At 43.6% G+C, this 19,619-nt stretch overlaps 1 protein-coding gene across 1 annotated transcript in view; it reads right to left on the minus strand.

Moving 5' to 3' along the window:
- PHEX (phosphate regulating endopeptidase homolog X-linked) overlaps positions 1 to 19,619 on the minus strand; it is a 228,764-nt gene that overhangs the window by 160,912 nt on the left and 48,233 nt on the right. The window contains exons 4-6 of the mRNA XM_004709915.3: positions 12,041 to 12,127; positions 10,806 to 11,032; positions 4,456 to 4,524 (exon numbers count right to left, since the gene is read on the minus strand). Of these exons, the coding sequence (XP_004709972.1) occupies positions 4,456 to 4,524; positions 10,806 to 11,032; positions 12,041 to 12,127 (383 nt within the window). The remainder of the gene's footprint in view (positions 1 to 4,455; positions 4,525 to 10,805; positions 11,033 to 12,040; positions 12,128 to 19,619) is intronic.

Consider the following 19,619-nt stretch of genomic DNA (forward strand, 5'->3'; position numbering starts at 1 on the left):
TTTGTGCAACATTCACAAATGTCTCCTCCCTAGCTCAGGGGGAGAGAAAGGAGACAGGAGAGGGCTGATGAAGGCAAAGCTATCAAGGAGACAATACAGAATTTCCTCCCTGCGGGCTCATGAACCAATGATTGGACTTTATCATTGGAGGAGTATCTTAGGGGCATCACTTGGGGGGTGGGGGGTGGGCTTCGATTTCAGACATAGTTGCGAAAATACAATATACCAGGCATTAAATGAGGTCACCTCACGATTTTGCTACTGGAATCAGATTTCCTATCACGCACCGTGACTGTGCAGGCTGTTTGTACTGTGTTAATGACTTGAGGGCCAATATGGGGCTTGGTCCTCAAATAACGCAACACTTAAGAGGAGTGCAGTGCTTCCAGGATCGGGCACTACCTCCCTCCGTTGTACACCAGGTCACTGTGAGTCAGAACCGATGCTACAGCACATGAAAACAACACAGGGCTTGGCACCTAAATAACAACAATAAAAATAAACCAACTGTTGTGGGGGAATCAATGTCAACGCATGGTAACCGCAGGTGTGCATTGGAGCACCACACTCCACAGGCTGCTTCCAGGCTGTGACCTTTCAGAAGCCAATCACTAGACATTTCTTCCAAGACTCTCTGAGTGGGTTTGGACAACCAACCTTTCAGTCAGTAGTCCAGTGTTTAACCTTTGACACTATTCATGGGCTCCGGTTTAGCATGTAGCAGGCTTTTAACAAGTACTTGTTGGGTCAATAAGCGAACTTTGCATATAGCCTTGGTCAGAAGCAATGCTTTAGTATTTCAAGTTCCATTTTTTGACAACATTTAGTATTTGAGCTTGAATTATAAGCTATGTTAGTTATATTTCAATACAACCATTAGTGGTTTGTTGTTGTTTTCTTTTTACTGAGCACCTGGTCAATGTATGTACAAGGCTTCATGCTAGGAAATTTGTATATGTGGCAGGCAGGGAGAACTGTAGATAAAAATGTACATAACACAAGTCTGATTCTCGGAGTATGTGATCCAGTAAGGGAGATAAACATGTAATTACTTGCCATAATCCTAGAGAGATCAAAATTAGTTCCTTAATAAAGCTACTAAAGTGCTTAGAACTTTAAAAGCCAGAGGAGGAATTCCAGCCTGGAGAAATCAGGGACACAGGATTGCAGGAAGACAGGCCCTGAAGCGTGAGGATGCTCCTGTGAAAGGTGTGAGCTGCTTTGATAGTGCATGTGTGAAAACAGATGAGACCGAAAGGCAGTTTGGGGCCGTGTCATAAAGAAGCCCTTGAATCCCCGCTAAGGAATTTCGATCTTGTCTTAAAGGGCGAATGCAAAGTAAAAACCAGGAAAATGTCTTCAGAAATCACATAGCTGACCCAAAACCAATCAACAACATATCCTATATAAAACTGCCAACTTAACAACAGAGAGCCCAATCACAAAATGAGTAAAGGACTTGAAGAGATCTGTTTTCAAATGGTCACCAAGCGCATGAAAAGACTATTAGTTATCAGGGATGCAAACCCAAGCCCTAATGAGGTACCATTTCACTTCCACTAGCATGAGTAAAATAATCATAAGCATAATAATAAATGTTGGCAAGGATGTGGGGAAATTGGAACCTTCGCCGATTACTGGTGGGAATGCAAGACAGTTTAGCCACTGTGAAAAAGAGTGTGGCAGTTACTCAGAAAAGTACACAGAGAACTACAAAATGACCCCGCAATTCCATTCCTAGGTATAGACCCAAAAGACTGGGAAGCAGAGAAGCAAACAGAGACCTTTAATCAAATGTTCGCAGCAGGCTATTTACAATGGCCAAAAGGTGGAAATAATCCATGTGCCCATCAGCAAATGGGAATAAACAAAATGTGTACATACAGAAAATAGAATATTACTCAGCCCATAGGAGAAATGAAATCTTTATATATACTACAATGTGAATGGGACGTGAAGACATTATGAAATCAGCCAATCACAAAAGGGCAAATATTAGATATCTCACTGAAATAAAAAGATAAGAAAAGGCAGATGTATCTAGAACAAAGGATATTAGTGGTTACCAGGGGCAGGAAGTGGGGTGGGGGCAGGTTACAGTGATGGAAATATTGTTTTGATTGAAGGTCCAGCTGCACAGCTGATTATTGCAATACAGGGGTAGCTGCCGAGTGATTTGTGCCCTCCCTTTGGAAGAGGATGGTCATGGTTCTATGTTAACTGGCCTAGCAGAGGGTGGCTATGTGTTGGCATCGACTCTATGGCTGTGCGTCTGCGTTTTGAACATGTTTAGCACCTCTGTTCTACCTCTTAGTTTGCTGTGTAGTGCTTGGGGTCCTCAAAGCTTGCAAGCAACCATCCAAAGCACAACTGGCTTTTATTCATCTAGAACACTAGAGGGAGATGAATCAAGACTACAAGGAGGATATGCAGCGGTTTCCTTTGTCATGAGCTGGAAGAACTGATGGTGTCCAGCTTCCATTCCTGATGACTTTTATCAAGGAAACTGAGATTTTTCCCTCGATTGGGAAAGTCAGAAAAGGAAGCTGTTCTTTGGTTGCTTAATTTTTTCAAGTAGGGGCTTTCCTGGATGGAATGGGATGAGGAACAGAAAGGCTAAACTTATCGTTGACATCAATTCAAAGATCTGACCTTGAGGTTGCATAATGAACCCACCGCTGTTATTATTTGAACTCCGGTTGACTTTAGTTGTTCTTATGTGAACTCAGACCTGATTAGGGAATATTCATGTATTGGATTGTCGGTGGAGTCCCAGAGTGACCTCGCCAGATTTGGGTGTGATGAGAAATGCTTTGTTAACGAAGGAACGCCATGGCAAAGGTATAAGTGCCAGGTCAACTACCAGCTGATGGTGTCAGGCTTAGCTTTGTTCTTGCGCAAGATAAATGGACACAATGTAATGTTTTAATGAAAGTGTGTCACGGCTTACAACAGTCTCAGCAAAGCATGTCTACGCTATTTGTTGCCCATGAGGCACGCAGATCCACACATGAAGAGTAAAGGGAAATGTTACAAAAGAAGTAAAAGTCCATAAAAGGAAAAAAAATATTTCATAGAAAAATCTTGATAGAAAAGAGAAAATACAGACAGAACTTCCGATTCTCACAGACTCCAGACTTCCTAGAGCCAAGGAGCTTAGATAAACCCCTGAAACGAGTGTCCTGAGATCAGCTTGAAACTTTAAACCAAACATATCCCCCAAAGTCATCTGAACACTGAACAAGAGTTTAACCAAACTCGTGTTTAAAAATGGCCAGTCTGGAGCAGTATACTCTTTTGAGAACTATCTACATAGGATAAAATGGATAATGGCATCCTTGAACAGACCCTTGAGAATTCTGGTCGCCTACACTGAAAGCAGCTGACAAGGTGTGGAATTCTGAAACAAACCATCCTCCACTTGATGGACACCTCCAGGGACAGCGAGTTTATGCTAACGAGGGAGAAGCAACTCCGAGGAAGGTGAGGATGGCTGTAGAACTCGAAGAATGTCATTAGTATCACGAAATGGTACAGGTAGAAACAGTTGATCCAGTGTATGGCTTGCTGTGGATAGTCTTAACAGCAATACACACAATTCTTCAGAAGAGCAATGCAGCATGGAAATGGCATGCTGGGGGTTGTGCTAGGAGGAGCAAGTATGTCAAGTAGCGCTAAGGAAGAAAGAGACTGAAGGCACGGTGAAACAGTAAGAAAGATTGTCGCCAGGAATCAACGAGGATCGACAGCTCTGTAAGGATGAAAAAGGAGGGGGGGGCAGCTAGACGAGATCATTGAGGTGTCATGACGAGGACGGCTAATTGGTTATAGTGAGGGAGAATGTTTAAAAATGGCTGCCCTTGAGTCCATGCCAACTTGTAGCCATCCTATATAGAGTTTCCAAGGCTAAAATCTTTACTAGGTGGGACAGCCGCATCTTCCTCACGCAGAAGGGCTGGTGGGCTTAGCGGCCCAACACCTAGCCCACAGCACTGCCAGAGATCCTTACAGAAGTGCCCCAGATGGGCGAGAGTTCATTCTGTCCAAGGAGGAAATCTTGTTGATCCTCTTTGATGAAGGTCCTCAACCAGAAAGCTGCCTGGGATCTTGGCTTCTTTCCTGTCCCTCGAGCCTGTCTAGATAGAGGGGTTGGAATCAGCATAGGATTTTCAGGCTGGGTAGAAGCCAGCGAGGTCCCTGGGTCAGAGGCTCCTTTGGAAGTTCCATGAAGTCTCCAGCATGGGTGGAAAGTGTACGGAACGAACAAGGGATGGCCTGAAAGCACTGAGCCTAGGGACTTATCCAGAATAAAAGGGCTTCTGCTTCCTGCATGGAGAACTTGGTCATCAATGAGCCACGTTGCTCATTTCCAGTCCAGAATCTGGATTTTCAGAACAGCTTATGAACCGACAGCAGCTGAAAAGGCACATACTGGTAGATAGGAGTAAAACTTACAGACTTGGCTTCAGTGCTGTTATCAAGGTAGTCTTCTCTCACAGCTAGGGAGAGGGCCGCTTGGTCCAGCTGTTGAAACAAAAGCAGAAACCATCTGCTAGCACTGTACATTCTTAACAAAAGCCAGAAGACCACCTATGTCCCAGCCATGCTTTGAGCTGGGTCATCATTATAAAAATACATTGTGTTCAGAGCTGCATAGCAAGAGGTACATCAGATATCATACAGACCTGTCCCTTCTTTCCTGATTCATGGGTTTCCAACTCTTTTAAGGTTCTACCTACATTTATCAGCACCAAAGCCATTTGATTTGGCATAGCTCTCCGAGATCCTATGCCTTTCCTCCTTTGTTTGTTGAGTGACGAAAGAAAAGCCAGAGAAGGGATGTGATTTTTCTCAAGTGACACAGTTGGGCTGAGCTCAGCGTGGCATTGTCGTCTTGTGTCACCGGGCTCTGTATTCATCTCACGATAGTATCTCATCAAACACAGTCTGGATTGAGTTGACTAAGCAGACTTTGGACCATGCAGTGTTGCATTCTGCTAGGCATAGGACTGCTATGGGTCAGAGCTGACTCGGTGGCACCTTACAAAACAACACCAGGAAGCTACCTCCACACTCTAAAATAACATATTGCTTTGATGTAATTAAAAGGAATCAAACAGCAGGTTTGCTTTGAGAAATCTTTATAGAACTTAGAACCCTCTCTGGAGAGTTGAAGATTGGTGATTACAGGCGCAAATAATAATGAGACAATAAGTATAATTCATATTATTAAATAGTATATATTATACATCCTTGTGTTAAAACTGTCAGCATCTTAAAGCAATTCGATGGGGGAACAGATTTTTTTCTCAAAGAGGGTGCTAGGATGATTTGACATTCATAGGCGAAAAATGACCCTCAACCCATTCCTCACACCTTGGACATTAACTCAAATTGGATCATATAAAACAGAGGGAAGGTCATTGTTATTTGAATTTAGGCAAAGAAATTTATAAAAGGAAAAAAATGATAAATTAGACTTCAATGTAAAAGCTTTTTCTCTAGGAAATACACATTTAAGAGAATGAAAAGCCACAGATTGGTTGAAAATCACATATATGACAAAGGACTTCTATTCCGAATCTATAAAGAGCTCACAAAACTCAACAATAATAAAGCAAGCAGCTGAGGATAAACAAGCGGCCATCTAGCAGAGAAGCAACAAAGCACACATGCAAGAAGCACACCAGTCTATGTGATCATGAGGTGTTGATGAGATCAGGTATCAAGCATCAGAAGACTCACAACAAACAATCATATCAATGCAAATGAGGGGGAGGACAGAGTGGAGACCCAAAGCCCATCTGTAGACAATTGGACATCCCCTCATAGAAGAGTCACAAGGAAGGGATGAGCCAGTCAGGGTACAGTATAGCACCGATGAAGCATACAACTTTCCTCTAATTCTTTAATGTTTCACCCACCCACCCTCACCCCATTATCATGACCCCAGTTCTACCTTACAAATACAGCTAGACCAGAGCATGTACACTGGTACAGATGAGAGCTGCAAACACAGGGAATTCAGAACCAATCATGAGAATAGCAATATCAGGAAGGTAGGGGGAAAGTGAAGGGAGAAAGGGGGGACCACTCACAATGATTGATATATAACACCCCCCCAGGGGGACGAACAACAGAAACATGGGTGAAGGGAGACAGCAGTCGATGTAAGATATGAAAATCATAATAATTTATAAATCATCAAGGGTTCATGAGGGAGAAAGGGTGCGGGAGGGAGGGGAAAAAATGAGGCGCTGATACCAAGGGCTCAAGTAGAAAGAAAATGTTTTGAAAAGAACAATGGCAACATATGCACACATGTGCTTGACACAATGGATGTGTGGATTGTTAGAATTGCTTGTAAGAGCCCCCAATAAAGTGAGATAAATAAAATAAAACAAGCAACTCATTTCCAAAGTGAACCAAACATTGGATCAGCCACCTCACCAAAGAAGACATGCAGATGAAAAATAAGGGAATGAAAAGATGCTCAACCTCATGAGTCATCTTGGAGAGCGAAACTAATCAGACAGCACGACAGGTCTACTAGAATGGCTAAAGAGAAACAGTAACGACAGGGACAAAAAGATAACCAAGAAGGCCAATTGCAATCAAGAAGGTGGAAAACTGAACCGCTCCTCTGTGGCTGGAAGGAGTGCAACATGGTACAACCACTTAGAGAAGCAGTGCGACCTCCACTTACAGAGAAAGGGACTTCCAAAAGCTCACGGACAAATACACGTAATGGAACTTTTCCACAAACTTTTTGAAACTCTCTCGTAAGACCCAGAAATCCTACCCCATTCATTTACTCTGGAGACTTGAAGTGTGTGCTAGCACACAATCCTTAAGGAAACTTAATTCAGAATCGCCCCAAAGTGGTAAATGGACAAACAAACCGTGGTGTCCAGTGAAATACTTCTCATCAATAAGAAGGCATGAATGACTGATACACAAAACAATGGGTGTGCATTTTGGTTCCATTCTGAAAGGGGCAAAATGATCAGGGTAGAGAGCAGGCCAGGTTCCCTCGGGCTGAGACGGGGAGAGTGGTTGACTACAGAGGGGCGACCCGAGGTCATTCGGATGTCAAGGGGACAGTTCACTCTGGATTGTGGCAGTGATAGAACAGTTTAAGGCAGTTCAATCTCGCTCTTAAATTGTTCTGTCTTAATGCATCTGTCAAAAATTATAGACAGGGATGTCACATAACTATATGAATTGTTCAATACTTTTTTAACCGCCAGCATTGTCTCTAAACCTATAACTTATTCTTCCTTGAACTGCAGCAATGGCCTATACACTGAATACAATAAATAGGCCCCAGCAGATTTTCTCATTTAACTTGCTGATTTGCACATCAGAAGGCCAAGCCAAGTGAACAAGACTCATCTAAATAACAAATCAAAAAAATTAATACCTAATGTCGGGGGTTTAAGTGGAGAGAAAATGTTTTGAGAATGATGTACAAATACGCTTTACACAATTGATGTGTGTATGGATTGCGATAACAGTTGTATGGGCCTCTAATAAAATGTTAAAAAAAATTAATAGCATCCGAATACAAAACTAACCCTACATGCTCATAACATCAATGTATATGACTTTAAATTGTTCGGCTCCCTGTCGTCTGGTTTCCATTTCCTTTTCTTATAATCCCAAATAGTTTACTCTTTTTATTTAAATGTGGAAAATCTATATAGAATCATCGTTTGTTTTACGAAAATCGCCTTTGGAAGCAACAGATTCAGCAAAAGCTAAGTATTATATGACATTAAGAAAATTTCAAAGAAAGATACTGCTCTTGTTGGGGGTGGGGGTGGGGGAGATGTTGTCAAAACACCCATTGTGTCTGTGTGTTGCTAAAAATCCTTAAATTATTTTGTTTGGCCTTCACTAATTGGCTTGAAACAACCAAGTTACAAGCCAACCTGGCTTCAGACAACTACAATTCCCAAGCTACCAAAATTTCTTCCAAAAATTCAGCGAGCCAGGATCCTGAAACACAATATTATGATTAAGAGACTTCAGCTTCCAAGGAAACTTGGACCACTTGGGAGACATTCTATGAGTTGCAGTCTCATAGAAAAGGACACTGCGTAGATCATACCAAGAAAACCAAGGCTTCCCTCTCATTGAGTGACATCCACTCAACATAAACATTGGGATGATTCAAGTGAGGTTACCAGACTTCCATCAAAGCTTCAGCTTGTTATCGTTTCTAGGGAATATTTTAAATGGACCAATGGATAGAATAAGGTTAGTCAGTTGAATCCTATTAGAAATTTACAAGCTCTGAGGCAAAAGTCTTTCTCAAGGAAACAACTATGAAAAAAAAATTTAAATAAAAGAAGAAAACAACTGGGATGGCACTGTGTTCGTGGGGGGCGGGTCCTTTGAATCCTTGTATTTACAAGTAGGAAGAAATGTTTCTACGAACTCCAACGAGCTTAACTAAGAATGTGATCTCTTTTCCTCCAATTGCTACTCTGATTAGATAAAGTCCCGGTTTGGAGACAAAAATAACACAACGTAACACCTGTTCAATTATGGTGTAGGCAAAGGAAAGACAAAGACCTCAGAGAAAGTTCTTTTCCAATCGAGTTGCTCCTTGACATCCTTATGAATTTTCCCGGGGAGCCAAGCAAATGCAGATCCCTGAGTGATGATGACTGTAAGTCGCTGTTTTCAGTAAATAGTAACACATTCTTGCCTTTTAAACACTCTCTCACGGATTACATATTTTATTGTCCCATAAATCCTAATTCTGGCTCTCTCCTTACATAAAATAAACACAAGTACATGTAGCAAGATAATATTTCCAGAGATTAACTTCTGCTGTTTCCTGTGTGTTTATATTTCCTTTCCCCCTCGAGCCGACTCTGTGCCATCTTGCCACAGGGAAGCACTGCCAAAGCGCACATCTGTGGCATGGGGGAAGCATCCGCCCCGATTGAAACCTCATGGCAAGAGGGAGAAAAGTAAAATAAAATTCATCTTTCGTCACCCAAACGAAAAGCCTATTGATTGCCATTGGGTGGATTCTAACTCATAGCCACCCTTTAAGACAGAGTAGAACTGCCCCATTGGGTTTCCAAACCTGTATTCTTGGGAAGCAGGCTGCCCCATCTTTCTCCTGTGGTAGGGCTGGTAGCTTTGACTTGCTGATCTCTCAGGTAGCAGCCAAGAGATGGCTCATTGCACCGCCAGGGCTCCCGCCCTTCTTCACACCGGAGGAAACGGAAACTTCGAGGAGAAGGCAGTTTAGACCAGGGCGGCCCGTGAGTAAATCACAAAGCCAAAGTGTGAGCTTCAACCTCTTGAACACCCGAACCAACACTTTCGATCGACCACACCAACTGTCTTCAAGACAATGTTCCACAACACATAAGGGATGCCTCGGGAGCTCCAAGCATTCCATTTCGGTTTGGGTTTTTATATTTTCCACTTTCTTTCTTTGTTCTGCTTAACGTTCATAAAGGCAATTTAATAACGGGGGTGGGGGGTGGGGTTTGAGGAGTCGTGTTCACAGATGGCAACCATCGTGACCTAGTCCCCCATCATTGTTGACCTAGCCGGCCTTCTCCTGATGAGATTACAATGTCTCTGTGCCATGTAACTGTTTCATCCTCCAACATGGAAACTCTTTCTGGAACTGAGAATGTCATCTTAAATAGATAGCAATTCTTTCCGATGCTTTATTGAGACAGTCACTGTCTAGACCAGGGGTCAGCAAATGACAGCCTGCCGGCCAACTCACCACAGACAACCACGCCCATTCATGCACGGATCATCTACTGGTGGAGTAGAGAACGTGCCCCAGAGACAGACCAGATGACCTGAAAAGGCTCAAATATCCCGTCCTCTACAGAAAAGGTTGACTCACCCCTGGTCTAAATCAAAAGATAATCTTCAGGGTTCAGATGTTGGAAGACTGACTACTCTTCAGTTACTATGTTTTAAGAAGTCTAATACCTCCATGATTTCAATGAGAAATCGAATATTAATATTTTCTAGTTTGACAAAGGACCAAAGAAAAATCAGAGGTTCCATAAAACTTTCATGAGTCGAGCAGCAGTGGAAGCAAAACAATAGCAGGATCGCAACATGAAACCATCAGAGAAAGGTTATTTGAATTCTTGCACGGCTCTTCTTTGATGGATCTTTCATTGCAGGAGCTTTCTGACCGTCTCCTGATTATCACAATGCAATCTAGCTCAGAGTCCATCCACACAGCACACTTCTCTCGGGCTGCTTACGCTCCCACCAAACATGCACTGAAGCACTCACTGAAAACAGGACTACCATTCAAGTCGGCGTGACTTAATCTTTGAAAGGAAGTAGGAGACTCAGATTGAACTCAGCAATAAAAACTCAAGAAGATGTTAGTGAAAGGGGAGCACAGAACCAGGGCAGGCTTCTCTCCTCTCAGGACCCAGTTCAGAACATCTTTGCTAACCAAGGGAAACCCTGACCCTCAAGCCATTGGAGTGGAGGAGCTCCGCCCATGCTGAGAGTAGATATATGGGAGGGGCCGATCACAGAGTACTTGAAACTCTCTCCTCTGCTTCCTGGAAAGCTGACAAAAACGTGTCTGCTAATGATTTGCACTCTGGGGGGCAGGAGAGAAATGATCCTACATCCTATGGGCCCACAAAATGTTCACATTATTGTTTCACTAAGGCAGTGTAAATCTCTTTCCTTTAGGAAGGCACCCCCCCCACTGCCCCCGCCAAAAAAAAAAAAACCACAAAGGTGACCCTGGGACTGAATTCCCAGAAAGAACACCCTTTCCACTATACCTTCAAGATGTGTTCGTTGGATGCCTTGTCGTCAGGGGACACATACAATCGGATAAACACAGAATTGCTGTATTGGCCCCGAAACGTTGCAAGCGTCTGCAGAAGGCTGAACTTCCTCTCTGACCAAACCCCTTCAGGGCCGATATTGGATTCCAGCACGGGCCAGCGGAAAGGCGAATGCCGTAGGATGTGCAGCAACGGTTTGGCATCTGCTTTTTCGATTGCTTCTGAAAAGGAGCAGACAGGCGGGGAGAATTCACATTGGACATTGAATGACCCAACCTGAAGGGCAGGTACATTTTCGCAAGAGAAAATTTCAGCAAGGCCCCAACTTTAAAATTGCAACCCTAGGTCTTGAAAAGGCTGATGGGGAGAAGTGGAGTGGAATGAGCATAATCACAGGCACAGGACTGCCAATGGCTTACACTGCAAGTCGATGGTCAAAACCTAGTGCTCTTGCCAGGACAGTGGGGGAGGGACCCTGCTGCATAGTACCTCCCAAAACAGTGCGCTCGCTAAGGGCAACGAAAGATGTCATCCTCCACGGGACTGAGGGATGTCCTGAAGGAAACAGCTCACCAAAGCCTCTCTCATCTTCTACTGCTAGCTCACCAAATGATACCCCAAATCCTAAACTAGTACGATTCCCAGAGACAGGGATTTTTTTTCCTTCAGTAGCCTTGAGTAAGCAGACTAGACAGAATGGCTGTTCTAAGGACAAATATCTCTTCTAACTCCAAGGAGACCCAAGATGTGCAAACGGGCCTAAGGCACCCGATAGAAATGCCTGGAAAGCTGGCATGCCTGGGAACCAGAAATCCCCCCACCCCCACCCCCAGTCTTAAGGAGCAGATCAACCCTCCATAGTGTCCTCTGCCCAGGCGCCTTCCTTCTCAGACCAAACCTGCCCCCCCCCTCGTTTCTGGTTTAGGCACCCAGGTACAATGGATGGGGTTTGCCCTTCTGACTCCCCAAGTTTCTCACAGACTAATTGCTATCCATAAACTCCAAAGGGAGAGAAATCAAAGTATTTCCTGCCTCCAGGCAGCAGCAAGAGATGAACTGAGGTTGAGCTGGTCCAGAGCCAGCCTTTGGTTCCTTTCCTTAAACAACACCTTTCAGTCTGAAGAAAATTTTCTTGCGTGCCCTTTTTCCTTAAACCATATCTTTCAGCATTAATTGACCCCTGAGGAATACGTGTGCTCAATATTTTATTTATTTTCCTTATTACTCACTCTCGTTCAGGCAGGATGAATAAAGGATCTTGGCTTTCTGCACAGCTTCGGTGTCCCGCCTCCGACTGATTGATTTCTCCAAAAGTGCTGGGAAGGTTAAAAGAGGCTGCATCAGTAGCCACCCCCACGTGGGGCCGGACTGGAGGTCGGTTGACAAGCACAGAGCCAGCCTCCAGAAAATGAAATGTAAAGACAGACAACCCTGGCAACGACAGATCTGGGAGAGACGGGCATGCAGCAGAACCTAGTCCAAGTTGCTGGAGGGTCAAATAAAAATCATTGAACATTCTCATAGCCAGGCCTCCAAAGCAAACCGCCAGTTCAATTTCCAATGGAGACTAGACCTTCTGCGGGAGGGGGGGGAGTTAATTTCTTTTGCCACCTACACAAAAGGAAACAATTCATTTATTCAAGAGCCAAACATAACTGAAGTCTGTCCCTTGTTTCCGCACTGAGGAATAGTCTCCAGGCGAGGCAATTGCATGGGCGTCAGGTTCTTTAAGGCTGCTTCACAGCCCAGCCTCACAGGGAGGTCACCTGGAAGAAATCTCCCCTGAAACGTTGTACTCGATGTGGCGGACACAGAAGAGGCTGTTTGGACAGGAAATGGGGAGGCAAGATGAGGAAGCCGAAACACATTGCCCGAAATCGGGCCCACTGACCATCTCGGCAGGGCTCTGTGTGCAAAATGGTTGCGAGGCTGGACAAAGGCCCACTTTGAAAATGAGTTTCCAGGGACAAGATTACAAATACTATTGTTTGGAGGTGGGAAATGACCACGGGCCACAGTTGCCTTGCCATGTTTCAAAAGCGAAAAGTCGAGATTCAGTGAGCGGCTCACACAGAGATCATTTCATGCTTCTCTTGGCATTGTGAGCGGATACAACCGTTGAGCTCACTGCAATCACAACAGGGAAGAAATCCACCCAGTCAGTGAGCCTGTGCAGGTCACACGCGTGTTATTCAAGGGTCAACTGGAAATTGCACATGGCTTTCTTTCTTTTCTTTCCTTTTTCCCCCCACGACACAGGAGGTCAGGGCCCCTAACCCCTGACCCTAATCCAAAAGGAAGGGGAGGTGTTGAAAATTCTGGTGACCACAACATGGTGGGCCACCTGCATCAATGTCCAAGCGCTGTCGCACCGGCATTGGTGGCTTGTTTTTGAAACAACCCCAGCAGCCTCCCAAATCATGGGACAAGAGATGTTCCCACAAGTTCTCTGAATAGCTAGCAGACGCAATGTATAGGGCCAATAAAAATAATAAATCACCACATATGCCCTGAAGAGGAATGTGCTTCTAAACTAGCTCGAGGTTTCCCCCAAACGCAACCCCAACCTCCTGTCCAGGATTTCATAAACACCTGTATATAACGCAGGTTCATCAAACTAGGGAGCGTCAAGCACAATAGATTAAGTGGGGCTGGCTGTGGTCTTTTTTCGAGGATTCCCCCTGGTTGGTGGTTTCTTCCTTAGGTGGGATTATTGCACGAGAGCAGGAAGACTAGTCCTGAGAATAGAGGGGACTGGTTTTTGAATAAACAGATAAAACTCTACCACTACCACCACCCCCAACATCTATGTCTTCCTTCACACTGGGTCACGTGCCTTCCCACCAAATTGCTTACACAACCACGAGATTGTTGAGACGAGCATTCGGAAGTAAATACTCCAGATTTCATGTAGGGATGTGATGTTGTTCCAAGACTATAAACACTCCACCGGTGGCTGAAAGGAATGCCCGGAGGACCAAACACAAGTCAGAGGAATAAAAATAACTGGAAGCATTCAATATTTACCTGTGAGTGCACCCGAGGTAAACTGTGGATCACACGAGGGGAGGGGAAAGGACGTGGATGTGCTTAGTAGCACAACCCCCAAACCCTCACCTCATTTTTACACCCATTTTTACAGCAGACTTGGAGATGTCAAAATTCTGGTTTCTGTACCCAGAGGTGGGCTTTACAAACTAATTCCTCTAGTGCCAGTCCCTGCCCTTCCCTAAGCTTCCTTCTCGCAGGCAGGCAGGACAGCATTGATATGCAGACAGTGGTGTGGCAATCAGTGGGTAGCATCCATTTTCTGTATCTCTGCATGTGAATTAGGGGTGAGAGGAATAAAACCCAGCCGGGAGAGTCATTAATGAGCGCAAAACAAAGCCTGCCGATCAAAGGCAATTACACAGTTTATTAAAATGTCCCTAAAGCACTGAGCATGGGTCACCCAGGCAGGGACATTTCCCATCCAGCCGCCTGTGATGTGTCTTAGAAAATTTGTTACCCCTCCCCCTCACCCCCCAGGCACTCCTTGCCACATTACATCTGCAAAGGAAAACTACAGTTCATGAACATTTCTCGTATGATTTTAAACTTGATTTGAACAGTATTTCCAGTCATCCAATTTGAACGTTACATGTATGAGGCTACTGTTTTGCTACAAATATCACTCACTCACTGCCATGGAGTGGATGCTGACTCATAGCGACCCTATAGGACAGGGTAGACCTGCTCCTGTGGGTTTCAGAGACTGTAACTATGGGAGTTGTTCCTTTCTCCCTCAGAACAGCTGGTGGTTTCAAACTGCTGGTCCTGTGAACCGCAGCCCAGTGCATAACCACTACACCACCAGAGCGCCTACACATATCACAGAAACAATTTTTTACACAAAAAATGTCAAAATGTGAAGGGCCTATCCCTAGACATATTCTGAGATGAATGTTTTCATCTCTCTCTTTCCTGCAGAATTTGGCATTGTTCCATTGGTCCTGTATGAACACAAGAGCTCTGGCATCTTTGAAAAAACTCAAATCAATGTGTTCTTTTTAAAAGGGCCTTGAGTTTGGGGAACAAAAAGTTGTCTGATGGGGCAAGATCAGGGCTATAGAGTGGATGGGGAAGGTTTCCCAACAGAATCTCATAAGATGACCCTCACTACCCTCACAGAATGAGCGGTGCATTGTCTTGATGGGGAGAAAAACAAATGCTTTGTTGCCACTCTCCTGGCCTTTTTCTCACCAATAGAGTTGCCAGTTTCTGAAACCTTCCTGAAAAAAGCCCTCGTGAGCACCCTGTCTCCTTTGAGAGAATCGCTCAAAATTATCCCTTTAGGATCCAAAGCACAGTCTCTGTAGCCTTAGTTAGAGTTGAATTAGCCCAGCAGATTCCTTCAGAAGTTCCAGTTTTTATACGAACCCTACTTTTTGGAAGGAACCCTAAGGAAAATAAAGCAATTGCGTTACTGAGAGTACTTGCTTGCACCCAGGCATGGACCACAGAGACAAGTTAAAACCATGTTTGTTTAGAACAAAGCAGTGCAGGTACGAACGGAACCCGAGCAGCAATACTTTTTGACGTCCTCTCATACTATAAAGGTATTTTTCTTCTCTTCATTATGCTCAATAAAATAAAATTGCTTTACACTCCATGGGGGAATGAATAATGGAATTGTAGGAGAACAGATACATTGGATGGTGTAAGATATGGTAAAATAATAATAATAATATAGTAAGGGTTCCTGGAGGGGTAGGATGAGGAAGGAAGGGGATACAGGGGAACTGATATCAGAGTTTAAGAAAAAAGAAAATGTTTTGAAAATGATGGTGGCAGCAACTGTACAATTATGCTTGATCTAATTGAATTATAGATTGTTATAATATCTGGTGCCCGGCTATCAAAAGATATAATGTGTGGGGTCTTAAAGGCTTGATAAACAAGCACCTATCTAGTTAAGAAGCAACAAAGCCCACATGGAAGTAGCACACCAGCCTGTGTGGTCACGAGATGTTGAAGGGATCCGGTATCATTGTGAATAAGGGGGAGTGCAGATTTGAGACCCAAAGCCCATCTGCAGGCAACTGGACACGCCCTTAAAGAAGGGTCGCGTGAAGGAGATGAGCCAATCAGGGTGCAGTGTAGCTCGGAGGAAATATATAACTTTCCTCTAGTTCTTTCATGCTTCCTGCCCCACCCCCCACTATCATGACCTCAATTCTACCTTACGAATCAACTAGACCAGAACATGCACACTACTACAGATAAGATCCCACAACACAGGGAATCCAGAACAGATAAACTCTTCAGGACCAATCATGAGACTAGAGCTACCAGGAGGACAAGGGGAAGGTGGGGGGAGAAAAGGGGAACTGATCATAATGATCGACCTATAGCCCCTCCCAGGGGGACGGACAACAGAAAAGTGGGTGAAGGCAGACAGAGAACGATGTAAGATGTGAAAACAATCATCTATAATTTATCAAGGGTTCATGAGGGGGGGAGGGTGGCTATAATATTCGGCTTGAGAAGGATGACGGCAAGAGAGAGGGAAAAATGAGAAAGATGACGGCAACACATGTACAAATGTGCTCGACACAATGGATGGATATATGGATTGTGATAAGAGTTGTACAAGCCCCCAGTAAAATGTTTAAAAAAAAAAACTTTTGAGACATCATTTAACCTCTGTAAGCCTCCATTTCCTTTTCATCTGTAAATTTCAGATAACAATAGTATGTGTCTCCCAGGGCTGTGGTGACTTTTTTTTAATGTACTATATGGAGAGCCTTCAGCCCTATAGCCAGGCTGGAGCCTCAGGGGGATCTTGTGAAAAGGGAGGTTCTAATTCAGTGTATCTGGGGTAGAACGGCAAATTCTCAGCTGAGGGTCAAAGTGGAATGAGCCAATGCAAAGGCCCGGTCCAAACATGTAATCAGTGATTGGTGCATGAAGGTTCACACAGAATGGTAAGGTTAGTAGCTTTACACAAAATGATGATGTTTTCGAGCTTGTTCCTAGTGCTGGCCCCACAAATGTTTTCCTCTTCACTCTCACAGGATATTGGTGCCCAAAGGTCTTAAACTAACCCAAGACACTGCCCCTGAGTGTACGATCATTTCATACACTATACTAATCACCTCACCAAAGCCCTCTGCTCCCAAACGTGTCCTTGGCCCCTTAATAGAGGCAATGCTCCTTAAAGAGAGTTATTTTGCATTCAGTCTTAACCTCTGAAATTAATTGTGCTCATATTCCTTTTCCTAGTAGCATAATAGCTGTGGATTGGGCTGCTAACGAAAAGGCCAGCAGTTCAAAACCACCAGCTGCTCTGAGGCAGAGAGATGACTTTCTACTCTGTGAAGAGCTGAAGTCTCAGAAACTCAGAGGGGCAGTTCTACTTTGTATTTGTAGGGTCACTGTGAGTGAGAATCAACTCGATAGCAATGAGACAACAAGGATTTTTTTTCATGTAGACTTGTTTCAACTAAAGCGCAGTATACACAGAAAAGTACACAGATCATAATCTGAAAGATTTTCTTTTGAACATACCTATGTCATCCCCATTATTGGCAGACTCGGAAGAAAGCAGTGCTCTATTCCACTCACTACCCTCAGTCAAGAGCAGTTAACACCCTATTCTGTGAAGTGCTTAGTCAAAATGCTTCCCATCTTTGCACTGGGTAATTGTGATGGTTAGGTTTTATGTCAACTTGGCTAGGTCAGGATTCTTAGTGGTCTGGCAGTTAAGGTCTAGTAACCATCCACAATGCTACATAACAAAATGTAATTAGCCTCTTAATCGCTTCTGCTGTGAGCAACCAAACAATGAAAGATTAGGGTGTAGTGCAACACCCTTAACCAAGTCACAGCCCAGAGGCAATTGATAGATGCTTCCAGGGAGTGGGGACTTGGCCACTTCCTATATAAGTGGATGCTGTGGGGAAACTAGCTTACTTCTTACTGGATCTGGACTCTGTGTCTGACTCATCAAACTCTGATTCTTTGAACTTGAGCCAATAGTCTGTCAAAAAGCCTGCTGAACCTGGAAGCCATCCACCTCTGCATCCATGAGCCTGTGGTCTTTCTGATTCAACAGCCTTCACACATACATGAGTTAGAAGCATTTAGCTTAGCATCTCATCTATGAATGTGAACCAGACTGGGCTTACCAATATAAATACTGACTCATAGAGAACCTATAGGACAGGATAGAACTGTCCCTGTGGGTTTCCAAGACTATAACTTTTTACAGGAGTGGAAAACCTCATCTTTCTCCCATATAGTACCTGGTGGTTTTGAACTGCTAACCTTGCGGTTAGCAGCCCAACATGTAACCACTATGTCACCGTATATACAGAACATATAAATTATAGCTATATCAATTAATACCAAGAAAATGGCTCACACAAGTGTGTGTCATCGCTGTTTTGCTTCTCTAGAGCACCCGGTTTAACACAGTAATCAGTAATCTTTTTTCTTAGTGATTTACAGAAGTTCTTTACATGTTCTGAAAACAAGTCCTTCGTTGATACATGTACTGTAAAATCTTCTCCCATTTCATAGACTTCATTTTCTTAATGGTGCCTTGGGATGAACTAAAATTCTTCATTTTAATGTAGTCCAACTTGTCAATTATTTCTCCCTTAGGTTTATATGTTTTGGGTCCTATTTGAAACATCTTTGCCTACCCCAAGGTCATAAAAATAATTCTCCTAAAAATTAAAAAATTCCCCTATGCTTTCCTCCAGCATCTTCACTGTTTCACATTTTGATCTATACTCTATCTAGAAGATGCTTTTGTTGTTGTTGTTGTTATGGCATGAATAACCATGTCTTTGTAACATAAACCTGACCTCAAAGGCAACTAATATGTGAAAACTTCAACACAGAAGACATATTTTGTTACCATGCCTTAAAAAAAATCATTTTACTGTTTTGAAAAAAATGATGACAACATATGTAAAGATGTGTTTGACAAAATGGATATATGTATGGATTGTGATAAGAGCTGTGAGAGCCATCAATAAAATGATTATTTTTAAATCATTTTATCTGAGTATCATGAAGTGCCTCATTACTAACTGCCAAGTGAAATTCCAAAATAAAACCACCACCACCACCACCACCCCCAAAAAACACTCAAACTCAATATAAAATAAAGCAGTCTTCTTGGGGGAAAATATTTTTTAAAATAGTTTGGGTACATAAAATTATTGTCAACTATGGATATTATCGATTTTATATGTTCCACTACATTGAGTCCTCTTTGGGGCGGGGCTGGTCCTATGCATATTTGAACATGCAGGTGCTAGTGCTTGGCATTAATGGTGCTCAATCATCTGTTTGCTGGGTTAAATTCCTAACAAGAAAAGTCTGAGAGGTGTTTATCAGCCAACTAAAAAGGAACTGTGAGTGGCAGGACTGATTCCCCTTATTATTTCTTTCCAACTTGGCAATGTCCTAATCATGGCTAACATTCCATACTCTCCTTTTCTCACACGCCAGTCCTAATATCGTGCAGTGCAATCCAAGCCATTTAATAAAAAACAACCCTGCGAAAGAGGGACCAGACTTCAACCCAGTGCTCCAAGATGTGAATGCAACATGCCGGCATGGAGTAGGGAACCAGCGGAGAGGTCTAGGGTCTGGCCCCAATCCCAAATACTAAGTGGACACCTGCCCCTCCCCCCAGAAGAATTTATTTCAAAAGACAGCACTGAATCTGCAGCTTTGGGAGAGGGACATATCTGATCGAAGCACACGGGTGCAGATGAAGGGGGAGGAGGAGAGAGTGAAGCACATCCTGGC

The sequence above is a fragment of the Echinops telfairi genome, unplaced genomic scaffold, assembly GCF_000313985.2.
Source record: "Echinops telfairi isolate 266 unplaced genomic scaffold, ASM31398v2 ScPeMD7_53;HRSCAF=182, whole genome shotgun sequence".
NCBI classification, from domain to species: Eukaryota; Metazoa; Chordata; class Mammalia; order Afrosoricida; family Tenrecidae; genus Echinops; species Echinops telfairi.